A 15,003-nucleotide genomic window follows, 5' to 3' on the forward strand; every position below is an offset into this window, starting at 1 on the left:
CACACTTCAAATCAAAGTAATATCAATATAAACGAAATGCCCCAAATATGAACATTGAGCGAAATACGAACATCAAATATTTATAGATTTAAATTTGGGAATTTATGTAATTTCAGTTAGATTCTTTACTTATTTATGATTAAGCTTGCTCTTATGAAGTGTTTTCGTAAAGCCTTAGCAGTTATATCTTCAATTGATATTTTTTGTCAAATATTTAAGCAGATATGTCTATATGATGAAGCATCATTACATATTTAAATAGATTTGATTATTCTTGAAAAACTTTGTTTTATTAATGAAGCAGAAACAGCTGTAATTTATGAGATGTGTCATTTGTTTGTATAAAATATTTAAATTGAATTGAATTTATAATTGTTCAATTTATTATTTTGTTTTCCATTTCTTATTTATATATTAATAAACTGTACGTTTACTTTTTATTTACCTATTGGAATAACATTGTTATTGATATATGTAATATAAACCAGTAAATTCTTCTGATATTTAATATCCCTTAGGTGAATTTTACATCTAGCTAAATTGTTGTGTATATATATATATATATATATATATATATATATACACACACACATATAAATGTACACTAATGTATAATATATATATATATATACACACACATACAGCTATCTGCTCACAATTTGTGAAATAATACTTCGGTAATTTCTGGTTAATAACAGTTACACGGAGACACACTCTCATACAGTTAATACACATACAAACACTTAAACACACAGTCTCATACAGTTGCTTGTATGCATATATATACACACACATTCAGATACCAGCAGACAATCAGTGTCATATTTCTCATTCACTTATTTTTATTGGGACGCTAACGTTGAGGGAAGGGGAGGGTATGGCGAGTGAGTAAAGCGGACTGACATTGTTGAAGGAAGGGTATACCGAGTGAGCAACACGGATTTCATTTATATAGAAGACAACACAAAACACAATAGCTGGTAAATAAGTTGGTTTTAGTAATTGTTACAGACTATAGCAGCTTATTAATATTCTTCTATGTGTCTTCTAAGTTGTTTTCTGATAAATTTGGGGACACTGAATAAAAACCAATAAAAGCTTCAACCACATTACTTATATATAGGATTTCTAAGGTAAGCACAAGGCCAAACATTTTGGAGGGAGACTATGTGCAATTGGAACAGCCTCAGTTCTTGACTAAAACTTATTTTACTGATTCCAAAAAGATGAAAGACATGGCTAACCCTGGTCAGAATTGAACTCGCTGCATAAAGAGACATAGCTGGAAAATATTTTGTCTGTTGCCCTACTGATACTGCTAACTGGCATAACTAATATAGAAGCTATAGTTTATCAGTAAATAAATAAAATACTCTTCTTCATAGAAGAAAAGTAAAGTTAAAAATACATACAATCAAAACAAACCTTATAATGCAATAAAATCAAAAAATTAAATCAACTGCATTACAAGAGCTGAGGTGTAACAACAGCATTAATATTTTATATTCCTTTCAAAGAAAATAATAGTTATAAGCAGTAAGCCCCAAATAGAACAAAACTGATTTCTAATACTGACAAGGGATTACAAAATATAGAAAAGAAGAATACAGTGGATTACCATCAACACAATATATGACCTGTACTTATTTATTCCCATCCACCACAAGGATGAAAGGCAAAGCTTCTTAATGTCAAATTTATGATTATTTTTTGTGTAAAGCAGTTCCACACTTCTAAAAGAGCAAAATGTATGTCTCAAAAGTACAAAATTACAAATGTAATTATAAGCCGACTAATTAGTTATGTTGTCTCTCTTATTTGAGGCACTACACAGAAGAACATTGTTGACAAGGATTTTCAAACTGTATTAAAGGGAAAACAAAGTTTCATGTCTCCATTTAAAAAGTCATTATGTTAAATAAACAGCTCACACTGAAATGTGAATCAAAGAGAAAATTGTTTACTCCATTGTAAGAAAGCAAATTTCTGGTCACCGACAACATTGTTAACTTACAAAACAAAAGGAAGTCAGAGTATACATGGAAATTAAATATATACACATGTATGTATTTGTGTGAATATATATATGTGTGTGTGTGTATGTAGATACACACACACACACATGCTATATCAATCAGATGTCTATCTAAACATACTATCATGAAAATATGTCGGATTTCCATTTCGCAATGTGAAAAAAAATCTTATTGAATTGGTAGGCTCTTTAACAATTGAGATACATTACGTTTAAATAAAGAAGGAATGTTCGAAACAAACTATTGTACCAGCAAAAATACAGCCAAGCTGAGATTAAAATAAATGAATATCATTGTAACTGTTTATGCCTTAAGCTTTTCTATTTCTGCTTGTCTTTCTGCCATTGCATGTATGACTTTGACTGCTAGGGTCAATGTGGTTCTGAATTCAACTGTTCAGTCTGTGTTAGATTACATTCAAACTCTGGTGTTATTTGGTCCTTGTTATTGCTAGCTCTTTCCTGTTTACAAAGCTTTTCCAAATGATGAGAACACCAGATTTTTACAGTGCAGTCATTACTAACAGTTACTAACATCTCAGGGTTTTTAGGATGAAATGCAACAGAGTTCACTACACCTTTGTGTGGGAACTTTTGGAGGCGAACACTATAGTGCCTATCCCATAAATAACCAAATTTGTCCTCAGCACCACTTGCAACAAATTCATCACAGACATCAAGGAAAATAAAGAAACACTCATCATTTGGAGTGTATGCTTTATGGGACCTGTGCATGATGCCCATTTCCTTCAGGTGGACCAAGTCTATCACATGGATATCAATCTCCTGCGCAATGGGAGGTGGTGTTAGTGGATTTTCAATGCTACAATTTTTAGGCCAGGGCTGGCTGTTTATATAAAGATATCTATGGTCAAGTGACAAACACATGCCAATAATATGGCCATCAAGTTCAATAAGATGATAGACTTTGTCAAACTGGTGAGGGGATCCTGGTTGATTGTCTTCCACATTTGGGAGCAACCTTACACCATCTTCAGACTCTTCCACATTTTCATAGTGTATGGCTTCAAGAGAATGAATTTTTTTAATACCAATCTGATGAAGTGTGTAAGTTTTAGAACCCATTGTAAAAATAAGGTATTTGTCATGAACTTTTGAGTTTTCCTTTAAGTCACTAGCCTTCTTAGATATTTCTTCTATATCTTTCAGTGAAGTTGTAGCAGATGAAAACCTTAAACTCTTGCGAATATTTGTATTTCTTTTGGGAATCCATACTCCAGCAGAACAGCTTCTTGGATCTCGAACACAACCAGGCATAGAACATTTATCTGAATCTTTATCATTATTTAATTTTTCTTCAAGAAATTATTTTTATTTAATGAAAATTTAATAAAATCTAATCTTAAGTTATGCTAAATACAACTAAATTGAAAACCTTTTGCCCCTGGCCATATCGGCAATTCTGAAAACTTCTGGGTGCGAATTTTACATGAGTGGAAGCTATTTTTAACAATTTTTATCCTGAAAATCACCTGCATAAATTACACAGGTGGCAAATTACATGGGCTTTTACGGTATATGTGCAACAAAATGTGGCCATGCCTTCTGAAACTGATGTAATTTCTTCATCATTTTCCTAGATGTAAAAAAACAACAAACAAAACAAAAATCTAAAAAATAGCAAGCTATATGTTTATAGTGTTAGACCAATACTAAACTGTACCTAATATTAGTGACATGCAGGCCTCTTCTGATTTCACACATCTGTTATCCTTTCAGAAATGAAATTAAATATTTTCTACAAAAAATTGTGCCCTACAAGTTTAATCAAATATGCAGTTTAAAGAATTTCATAATTTTAGAATTTCTTCTTCAATGAAAGTCATATGACAACCACGAGAATATATTTAGCACCAAGTGTTAGTTTCATTGTTAAATCTAATTTGGAACTAGTAAAGTGGCCTTAAATAGATTAAATATACAATTGTAACTGACTTAATGCAATCGTTTTGTTTTTGTCGTTTACTTTACTAAATTAATACTAAAATAATACCTCAGATAGCAATTGCTTATATTTTTTTTATAATAGTCTTTTGGATCCTAATAATAACTTGACAAAATCTCATGGATAGTGAATATCTGTAAAAAGTTAACTACAGATTATAGTTGCCTCTTTGTTACTATTTAGATAGTTTCACTTGCAAATGAAACATTAAATTATATTTCATAGAGGATAATGGTTCTAATACTAGTAACATTTTAAAAAATAAATGTATAAAATTGATATAAAACAAATTGTATTAGAAATGAATAATTTAGTAAAATAAATAGAACGAGCATTAACATAAAATATTGGTTATTAGTAAATTGAAGACTGATGGTATCAGTAAAGTGTGATAAACTACTCATGCCAAAAAAAACAAAACCAAAAAAAACCCCTATCCCCCAGCTATCTTGCCATAGTAACTTAAGTACCTGTTGGATAGTGAAAAGATGCCACTCTACGACATAAAATCTCATCTGAAATAGATGTATGTTAGAACTATAATTATAAAATACAACAAAATACAATACTATACTAATAGTTTTAATCAAGTCTAATAAGTTTAATCAAGTCTAATAAGTCATCCTTTATGTAATTACATTACTTGCAAACAAGATTACATTGAAAATTTATAGACTTTTCAGAAATGGAAATTTTAAATACATATACTGAAATGTAAAAAGAAAATTCTAATGACAAAGTATATTAACATATGTAATGTATCTATTTTCTGAAATTACAAGATTACTTATTAAAATAATAGTGCTAGCCAATCGAATATTAAATTAAAACAAAAATATAAAAAAGCCAGAAGTTTAATAGTGGCATAGATTCTTCATAATTGACAAAAGAATTGATGCAGTTTCTTTTTGAATATTAAGAATCAAACAGCAACAAGGAAAAGAATTGGTATATCAAAGATTTAAATTGAACTTCAAATAATTTTTAGAGATTACAAAATATTTCTTGTTGCCATGACAGTATCAAAAGGTGGGATTCCTTGAAAATATTTCAGTCTTAAACTGTTTGTTGATCTTTTACAAAGCTTAAGTCTGCCCTACACTTGAGTAAGCCTCACACACCTAGAACATTCAACAAAATTTGATTAATCAGTATTTGGATAAATTTAGTAACCATCATATTTCGGTGATCTTGCTTTTAAAGTAATCACCTATTTAAATCTGTTTTGACCTTTTAATGTCTATTTTTTTTTAGTTATTTCTGTATAAGTACTTATCTACTAACATTTTCTATTATTTAATTAACCATCATCATTTTGACACACTGGGAATAATTTGCATGAATCTGCATGTTGTCAGTATTTTTTGTCTTTTGTCAAATTTTCTGTGGAACCCAGCATCCTGAGATCTGACTTCATTACCAAGAAAATTCTTAAACAGAAACCAATATTCAGTTGGCTGGAACATAGAAACATGAATCTGACAAATTTCTGACTGACAAAAGCAGCATTTTTGAACACTAGACTAAATTTTATGAAAATATTTATCTCAATGAAACCAATAACTGTCAGATCCTAATTAGCTGATACCCATCTATTCTTCATGCAGAAACTCAATGGAAAATTAATGCACTGAAGTTGAGTAAAAGCCTACAATCATTTTGAATTTCTAAAAGCTGATGAAGCAGGGAGTAACTGCAAATGCAGTTTACTAAACTATTCACCTAGTTTCTTTCACCAGGATATATTTCCTAATCTTTTAAAGAAACTGTTATTGTAGTTCTGTAAGAGGAAGATCACAGTACTCTAACTATAGACCTATAAGCCTTCTAAGTCATGTCTACAAGCTATTTATAGGTATTAACAAAATGTCAATAGAATCCAATAGACCTTTCTACATAGCATTGGCGTCATTAAGATCTTTGACAATGTACCTAAATATTTAATAGAAAAAGTATAGCCAATTTAATTTGGAAATTTTACTAACATTAATAAGTGAATAACATAAATAAACAACTGATAAATTACTATTCACCTGGAACTTTTCTGTTACTTTTGGCTATTTGGTAAAATTCTGTTTGACGAGCATCTAAGTGTCCTCGGCGTTTTTCTGACATACTCTGACGACCAAATGCTTCACGTTGGAATGCAAAATTAGGGTTTAAGTCTGGACTCAAAGAATCACTGAAAAGAAAAGAGAAAAATCGAAAAAATAGATAAATACATGAAACAGAAATGAAAAACTTAGCATTTTATTTAATGTTGTCATAAAAACTTGAAATAATGCAAATAAATTTATATCAATTTCTACTTTAGTAATTTTACAAGTCAAACATAATTTTATCTAAGGTAATGTCTCCATTATAAAATGTTGAATAGCATTAAGTCATAAATTCATAAAGCATAAAAAAAAAAAACTGAATAGATATTGAAGACTTTGAAGAAAATATTTGTTCATCACTTACAATTCTACACCGTCAAATTTATCTGTTATGTGAGGATGCCAGTTGTCAGAACGATCTGAAGGATTGCGGTACTGGTTTGAATGATAGACTTCAGATGGATGAGATGTAGGATATGGAGGTGGTTGATTATCACTGCTTTTTCGATGAGGCTGAGGTAAACGTGAAATATTTTGGTGGGGTATTCTTGTAGGTGAATTTTGCTCTTGCTGATCGTCAAAGTCTTTGTGACGGTGTTTTGAATGATAAGAAAGTGAGGGATCCCCAACAAAAACTGGTGGATATCTCTAAATAGGAAAAGAAAAATAGTTAGTTCTATAAACCTTAATATTAGAAGATTATTTACATAGAATATTTAACATTTAGGTGGTTGATCAGCAAAATTGTTATGAAATCAGAAAAACGTCATGTGATATTTCATTTGGATCTATGTGTTCTGAGTTCAAATGATGGCAAGATAAACTTCCCCTTTCATCCTTTTGGGGCAAATTAAAAAGAAGTACCATACAAGCACTGTGGAAGAAGGAGCAATTTCCTCACCCCTCTCTCTCTCACACACAGAATCAGCAGATCTCTGATTATTATTATTCAAATGAGGATGACAGCTAGTTCCAAGCCTGAGTAAAAGAAGTGGGATGAGCTTTGGGTTAGCAACCACTTCTCAGCTCACTCAAAAACTTTGTGATCTTGTTGCAGACATGGTGGGCATGGACAGATAGATGTATGGCATAGAAGGGGATGGACTAAGGGCTTAACAATTAGAAATTGTTCACAAACTGGTACTAAATTACTATTATTAATAAATCCCACACACAGGTATGAAGAATCACTGCATAGGACACTTAACAACTTCAAATTTATAATATCAATTAGAAATGTTGATATATTCATATAAAAAGTGAAATGGTAAACTAAGGAAAACATGTTTTTACTTCTTTAAATCTAATAAAGATGAGATGGCCAGTTTGAAAAATAGTAGTTTATTGTAGCCAAAAATCAGCTGCTTTGAATGTTGGCAGGTTAAACCAAAATACCAAAGGTCTTTGGACTTCTGCTCCTTTGGCTTAACCTGTTAATAACAGAACAAAAATCTAATTCTGTCTAATCATTGTCACTTGATAAAAGAACTAGGCAAGGTTTTTATGTGATAACATTGCTAACCATAAAATAAAGAGATATCGAACTGATGCACAGTAATACTGAATGAAGGAAAATTCAAAATAGTTAAAGAAAGAATTGGCCTGAATTTATTTAGGATAAACTTATATCAACTTTTCAGAAAATTTCAAACCAGATTATTGATTATTTTTATTTATTGAGATGATAATGATTGGATAAGTTTTCAGATTTTGATATTTAAATGTATTTTTTGAACAAGCATAAAAAACTGCAGTAATTTCAGAATAAAATGTCTTTTGTAATGATTGATTAACATTACTTCAATGATTCAGCTTATAGTTCATTGACTTAAAATCTATAGGTGGTGCTTGAAACTGTTCACTAATAATATATTGATTAGGAGAAAACCACATTCTCTTACAAAATTCTCTACTTGAACATGCAATTGGGTAAACTTGCATTTAATTTTCTATTAATTTATTAGAAGAAACAATCTGATAATATAACACAGATATAGATAGGCGCAGGAGTGGCTGTGTGGTAAGTAGTTTGCTCACCAACCACATGGTTCCAGGTTCAGTCCCACTGCGTGACACTTTGGGCAAGTGTCTTCTACTATAGTCTTGGGCCGACCAAAGCCTTGTGAGTGGATTTGGTAGACGGAAACTGAAAGAAGCCTGTCATGTATATGTATATATATGTGTATGCTTGTGTGTCTGTGTTTGTCCCCCCAACATCACTTGACAACCGATGCTGGTGTGTTTACGTTCCCGTAACTTAGCGGTTCGGCAAAAACAGACCGATAGAATAAGTACTAGGCTTACAAAAATAAGTCCTGGGGTCGATTTGCTCGACTAAAGGCGGTGCTCCAGCATGGCCACAGTCAAATGACTGAAACAAGTAAAAGAGTAAAAGAGAATATATATATATATATATATATAGGGAATATTGATCATTGTAAAGGTCCTATGCTCATGAACAATTCAAAATTCATATGTTAACTAAAGTGCTTTCCTTTATTCTATTTGGAAAATAGTTATCTCTCATAGGGTGTTGTAGAACGATTTCAGACAGGGAAAGCATCTAAGTATAAAAATAGTTGTTCCAAGAATTTCTATCCACCCTCAGGTGAAATACACAAACATTTATACTTCTTATAAAATAATATCCAAATTAAACATGAGCAAGAAATTTTAAAAAGTATTATTTATTTATATAATATAGTGCAAGCCTGCTCAAAGTGGACGATACTATCTCCTGGAGGTGGAGGAGGGCAGATTGGTGTAAAATTTTATAGAGTAATTGGGATAAAGGAGGCAGTAGAGGGTGGGGATAGATGCATCCTTTAATTGCTCTAATTTTCAAAAATATTTTCAAATTGTATTGTGTGGTAAAAATAAGGTGGTGAGCCACCAGAATCGTTAGCACATCAGATGAAATGCTTAGTGGCATTTCACCTGTCTTTGTGCTCTGAATTCAAACGCTACCAAGGTCAACAAAATAAGTACCAGTTGAGTACTGGGGTTGATGTAATTGGCTTACCCCCTCTTCTGAAACTGCTGGTCTTGTGCTAAAATTTGAAACCAATATTACTGGTCAAAACATTATTTTGATATTCCACATTATATTGATGTAATGACTTATGTACAAGCAGACTTTTAATGGTGATCACTTTTTCAACAGCAAATTTTGTGGTGAATTTAATTTTGCTGAATTGTAGTAAAGGGATGATGAAAGAATGTTAGTAAAAAGAAAGTGGGGTGGGGGCAAAAGTTAAAAAGTTTGAGAGGCACTGATATAGAAAAATCAACTTCAATAGGACAAAAATTAAGGATGAAAACAAAAATCCAGACTAACATCATCATGTTCAAATAATTCATCTTCAATTAGTATAGCTTCTTGCTCAGGTGGGTTGACAGTAACAGATTGTAATCCTTGATCTGAATATGTTTTGGCCACAGAGTGTTTTGATTCTGAACTAGAATTATTGTTCTTACTCTCTGAAGTAGGTGAAATACCTTGATGGTCGAAGTAACTGCTAATACTATCGTTGAAGCTTGAGTGTACTGCTTGATTATAGGAATCATTGTTAATCCCTTCTTGGGTATATCCACTTCGTAGTCTTTCAACTTGTGGTGGAAGAGGCTTACTTATTTCCATATTAGTGGAGTCAGAACTATTTACATCAACATTTGAAATTTTAACACCTTTGCATTTTCTTGGCTGCACTGAATTCTTTGTATGGTTGTTCTGTTGGTTGATAGCATTATGATCAAGATTCCCATGCTCAATGGACTCCAGTTCATCAGAGAAGCTATCTTTCTGCTTGTTGGCAGAGTCTTCAACCGAAGAATTCAATGATAATGGAGATACCACATCTCTTACTACACGAGCAATGACTAAAGAAATTTTCCCATTAACTGGATCAATACTTCGCATAGTTTCTCGAAGAGTTTCCATAGCATCTTGGTTGGTAAGTCTAAGAAGAGAATGGCCATTGATTTCAAGAAGTTGATCATTGACTTTCAATCGTCCATCCTAGAGAACAGAAAACAAGAATACATTGATAATAAATTTTTATGACATAATTTGAGAGAGAGAGAGAGAGAGAGAGAGAGAGAGAGAGAGAAAGAGAGAGAGAGAGAGAGAGAGAGAGAGAGAGAGAGTGTGTGTGTGTGTGTGTGTGTAAAATTATTTATATACCTAGTTTTTGTATTTGGTTTGCAAGATACTTGATGTGAATTTGTGTTGAAACAAATCATGTTTTGGGAAGTTCATTACACCAATAAGAACCAGTGTGTGTGTTTATTATTCTTGGCATAACGACTCTCCCAAATCATAACTGTGTGTGTGTGTGTGCACGCGTGTGTGGCCTCTCTGCACTTTGAGTTCAAATACTGTTAAAGTCAACTTTGCCTTTCACCCATCAGAGTTGATAAATAAAGTACCAATCCCTGTACAGTTAGACCTGGAGAGGGATGGACTCCACCAGGTTCAAAAATGCTCAAGACACACTGTATGTTATGATGACACCCATACAACTTCATCAAGGAGTTAAGGGCCCATGGTATAGCATAAGCATGGAATCATCATCTTTATCATTTTAATGCCTACTTTTCTATGCTTGCATGGTTTAGATAGAATTTGTTGATGCAGTTTTTCTATGGCTAGATGCCTTTCCTGTTGCCAACACTTACCTGTTTTCAAACAAGGTAATACTTCCTCATGGCCAAGCATGTTTTTATAGAAGACTGGAAACAATGGACAAATCTTGTATGACACTGATGCTCATTTACAACTGTTGTGTTATGTCAAAACAAGGACACACAGAGGCTTCTTTTAATTTCCGTCTATTAAATTAACACACACTTTAGAGTTTGGTCTTTAAAAGCAAACTTTCCAAAATGAAAGCTCTCAAAAGCAATTTATGAATTCAATTTCAGGAAATATGATAGCAAATAAAAGAATTAAGTTAGTAGCAAGTTATGAAAACAAATATTTTAAAATTGTCATTATCATCATCATCTTTTAAAATCTTTCTTCCACACTATCGAATGCTTTCTACAGCTGGATGCTCTTTCTAATACCAATCATTTTACAGAGTGTACTGGGTGTTTTTGTGTGTCACTGGCACTAATAAGGGCATGACAACAGTAGAGAGGCAGTGATTTTATACTTGAAGATTAGAGGTTAAGTATGAAAGAAGGACCCAGAATAGAACAGGTTTTTTGCTGTAGAGGAGCTACATAGCTACTCACATCATAGAAGAGAGATTAGAAGTAACTGGGCTGGAACCAGAAAAAGAGATAAAATAGTGGTGATGAGGTATTGGGGGACCTCAAAGTACAAGAAAGTGAATAGAAGTAAGGACAAAAGAACAGAGAGCATGAGTGGGTAGCAGTTGCAAAAATGTAGGGGGGAGAGTGAAGGATGGTTTGTAATATTTGATTAGAAAGTTGCAAAAAATATAAGGTATGGAATAGGAATAATCAACTGAATGGTAGACAAGATTGGATTGATGAATAGAAGTGGAAAGGTAGAGGAGAGTGGGTAATGACTGACAGTACAAATAAGGGTGAAGAGCAGTAGAATAGTAACAATACAGCAGAGAGAGAAAGGACGAAAAAGGAAACTGGTGTGTGGGTGGTTAACTTGCAAGAGTGTGAGAAGAGAGCTAGGCATAATGTATGCAGAGAGTGAGAGATGTATGATGGTGTAGAAAGAGATACAGTATGGTAGCACAAAATGGTGACCAATATAAAATGTAAATGAAGAGGAAGAACATTAAGAATGAAAGAAAGATAACAAATAAAATGATTCTGGGCAGTGAGAAAGATAAATATTATCAAAGAAAAAGATAATGAAATATGTAGTATTCACCTCATTTAATAGCATCAGGAAAATACTGCACTTTGGCAAGTGATGGGAGTGGTCAGTGATAGAAAGATGATGGGTGACTGAAAAGGCTTGAAGAGAAAATTGAACAAGGGGTCCTTGTTCTGTGTGTGTGTGTGTGTGTGTGTGTGTGTGTGTGTGTGTGTATTGCTATATTTCAGGATGGGCATTTTTTTTTGCCAAATAAGCACATGCACTATATATTCGTTCTTCACTCATTTATTACTGTTCTTATTTTAACTCATGTCCATTGTCCAGAAATCTTTCATCACACATCTGTGACTTCTTCAGTGATACTTTTTGTCCTTGTGTATGCTCCTGCTCTGCTTAATCATTCTGTTCTTCTATGCTGTTTTCTTATATATGCATGCATTTACATCTGTATCTGTGTGTATGTGTGTCTGTGTGTGCATGTATGTGTGTACACGTGTCTGTTTCCCATGTGTGCTTATGTGTGTATATATGCCCTCTATGTTGTTACCATTATCATCGTTTAACGTCCACCTTCCATGCTAGCATGGGTTGGACGATTTGATTGAGGACTGGTGAAACCAGATGGCTACACCAGGCTCCAATCTGATTTGGCAGAGTTTCTACAGCTGGATGCCCTTCCTAACGCTAACCACTCAGAGAGTGTAGTGGGTGCTTTTACGTGCCACCCGCACGAAGGCCAGTCAGGCGGTACTGGCAACGGCCACGCTCAAAATGGTGTATTTTATGTGCCACCCGCACAAGAGCCAGTCCAGGGGCACTGACAACGATCTCGCTTGAAAGTCCTTACACATGCTGCGGGCACAAGTGCCAGAAAGGCGATGCTGGGCACAGGTGCCATCACAATTTCGCTTTCGCTTGCTCCAATAAGTCTTCGCAAGCTGAGTTTCGTGTCCAATGAGGGAGAAGACGTTGGCATGGGGGCCAGTCGTCGAATTTAGTTCGATTTCACTTGCCTCAAACAGGTCTTCGCAAGTGGAGTTTAGTGTCAAATTTAACTCGATTTCAATTTCACTTGCCTCAACAGGTCTTCGCAAGTGGAGTTTAGTGTCTAATAAAGGAAGGAAGGTACGCATAAGTGGACTGGCTGAAGCCTTAGATTTAGGTCTCACTTGGCTTGCCGGGCTTTCTCACGCACAGCATATTTCCAATTGGCAGAGTTTCTACAGCTGGATGTCCTTCCTAACGCCGACCACTCAGAGAGTGTAGTGGGTGCTTTTACGTGCCACCCGCATGAAGGCCAGTCAGGCGGTACTGGCAACGGCCACGCTCAAAATGGTGTATTTTATGTGCCACCTGCACAAGAGCCAGTCAAGGGGCACTGGCAACGATCTCTCTCGAAAGTCCTTAAACATGCCGCGGGCGCAAGTGCCAAAAAGGCGACACTGGGCCCAGGTGCCTTCACGATTTTGCTTTCCCCAATAAGTCTTCGCAAGCTGAGTTTTGTGTCCAATGAAGGAGACAACGTTGGCATGGGTGCCACTGAAAACAAAGACATAGCTAAAATACCTTTCATCTTAGGTCTACTTGGTCAGAGGTGATATTAAGTCAATGAATAACAACAACTATAGTATCAAATAAAAGAATGGTAGGTCGCATGAAGAATAGGAAAAGATAATGCAATAACATAAATGAAACATATAAATGCTTACTTTAGATGCTGCACCTCCACTGATTATAGCTTTTATAAAAATACCAAGATCACGGTTGGTTCCAGACTCAGAAGGATTGGTATTGCCTTTAACACTAACACCAAGACCTGCAGAGCTAGTTTCATTGAGTTGAATATCAAGAACAATAAATTCATGATTTTGGTTACTTGGAATTGGTGAAGTTTCTTTATTGTCAATCATAACAACAGGAGATACAGAATGAGATGCAGTCTTCTCAACCTGAAACACAAGATATTACCAACAACTAGAAAACCATGCTTAAAATGTAGAAACAATTTGAAATGGTAATATGTCTCCAACAATATTCAATTAATAATCATAATACATTAATAGGAACAAAAGTGACAAATATAAGCACAGATATATATTATTCATAGATGGAATGACGGTTCCAGAAAGGAAAAAAGTTGATTCTGATGCTAACTGTACAGATATGAATGCATCAAAAATACCAACCACATGTAATAGAAACCAATGAAGAATCTTTATGTGGTCAATCAATCTGCTAAAAATGGTAGCCCAATATCCTCTGAATCACATCTTACCATCTTTTGTAATTTTTGGAAACTCTTTGATTGCAAAAGCAAGAAAAAATGTGGTGGGAATGGATGATTATAGGTGAACTGTCAACAATGACAGCAGCAACAGCTGTCACTGCCACCCACAAGGGAGAAAAAACTGAGTTTAGGATGGCTGCTTTTTAAGATGCCTTTGAGTGCTCTCCATAAAAAGCTGATCTGGGAAATTTAGTCTATATTTACTTGACCCTTTTGATACCAACCCAGTTGAGACCACCCCTGGAAAGCTTTATATTTTAAAGTTATCTCAATTAAAACCTATCAAAATTTAACTTTAATTTATGTTACATACACCAGTTTAATAACGAGAGAATATTTTCCTAAATTTTTCCTTATTTTCAAAATTAATCAGAATAAAACCAATATATTTCAAAAGAAATACGATGACAAAAGAGCTAAGCTATATTATTAACTAGCAGAGATAACCGGCTTGGCTCGAGATGAAAATGGCATAGTTTCTTTTATTGTTTTACTTGTTTCAGTTACGTAACTATGGCCATACTGGAGCACCGCCTTTAGTCAAAGAAATTGGGCCAAGATTTATTCTTTGTAAGCCAAGTACTTATTCTATAGGTGTGTTTTGACAAATGGTTAAGTTACGGGGACGTAAACACAGCAACATTAGTTGTCAAGCAATGGTGGGAATACATACAAAGACATACTAATATACAGATATATACGAAAGTCTAGTTTCAGCTTCCGTATACGAAATCCACTCACAAGGCGTTAGTGGGCCGGTGGCACGTAAAAGCACCCACTACACTCTCGGAGTGGTTGGCATTAGGA

At 34.0% G+C, this 15,003-nt stretch overlaps 1 protein-coding gene and 1 pseudogene across 43 annotated transcripts in view; both read right to left on the bottom strand.

Annotated features, from left to right (window-relative positions):
- Positions 1-15,003, bottom strand: part of LOC106873313 (partitioning defective 3 homolog) — a 220,470-nt gene that overhangs the window by 39,029 nt on the left and 166,438 nt on the right. For 22 of the 42 annotated variants that reach the window (XM_089358156.1, XM_014920634.3, XM_014920632.3 and 19 more), the window contains 5 exons: positions 13,619-13,858; positions 9,438-10,118; positions 6,465-6,748; positions 6,035-6,183; positions 4,472-4,516 (listed from right to left, as the gene is read on the bottom strand). In XM_089358156.1, coding sequence (XP_089214282.1) covers positions 4,472-4,516; positions 6,035-6,183; positions 6,465-6,748; positions 9,438-10,118; positions 13,619-13,858 — 1,399 coding nt within the window. The remainder of the gene's footprint in view (positions 1-4,471; positions 4,517-6,034; positions 6,184-6,464; positions 6,749-9,437; positions 10,119-13,618; positions 13,859-15,003) is intronic. The other 20 variants (XM_089358161.1, XM_089358150.1, XM_014920633.3 and 17 more) reach the window with 1 other exon arrangement.
- LOC149134032 (F-box/WD repeat-containing protein 5 pseudogene) lies at positions 875-4,425 on the bottom strand (annotated as a pseudogene). Its single transcript, XR_016243258.1, has one exon. The product of XR_016243258.1 is annotated as an F-box/WD repeat-containing protein 5 pseudogene (transcript).

The sequence above is a fragment of the Octopus bimaculoides genome, chromosome 9 (assembly GCF_046866305.1).
Source record: "Octopus bimaculoides isolate indiv1 chromosome 9, ASM4686630v1, whole genome shotgun sequence".
NCBI classification, from domain to species: domain Eukaryota; kingdom Metazoa; phylum Mollusca; class Cephalopoda; order Octopoda; family Octopodidae; genus Octopus; species Octopus bimaculoides.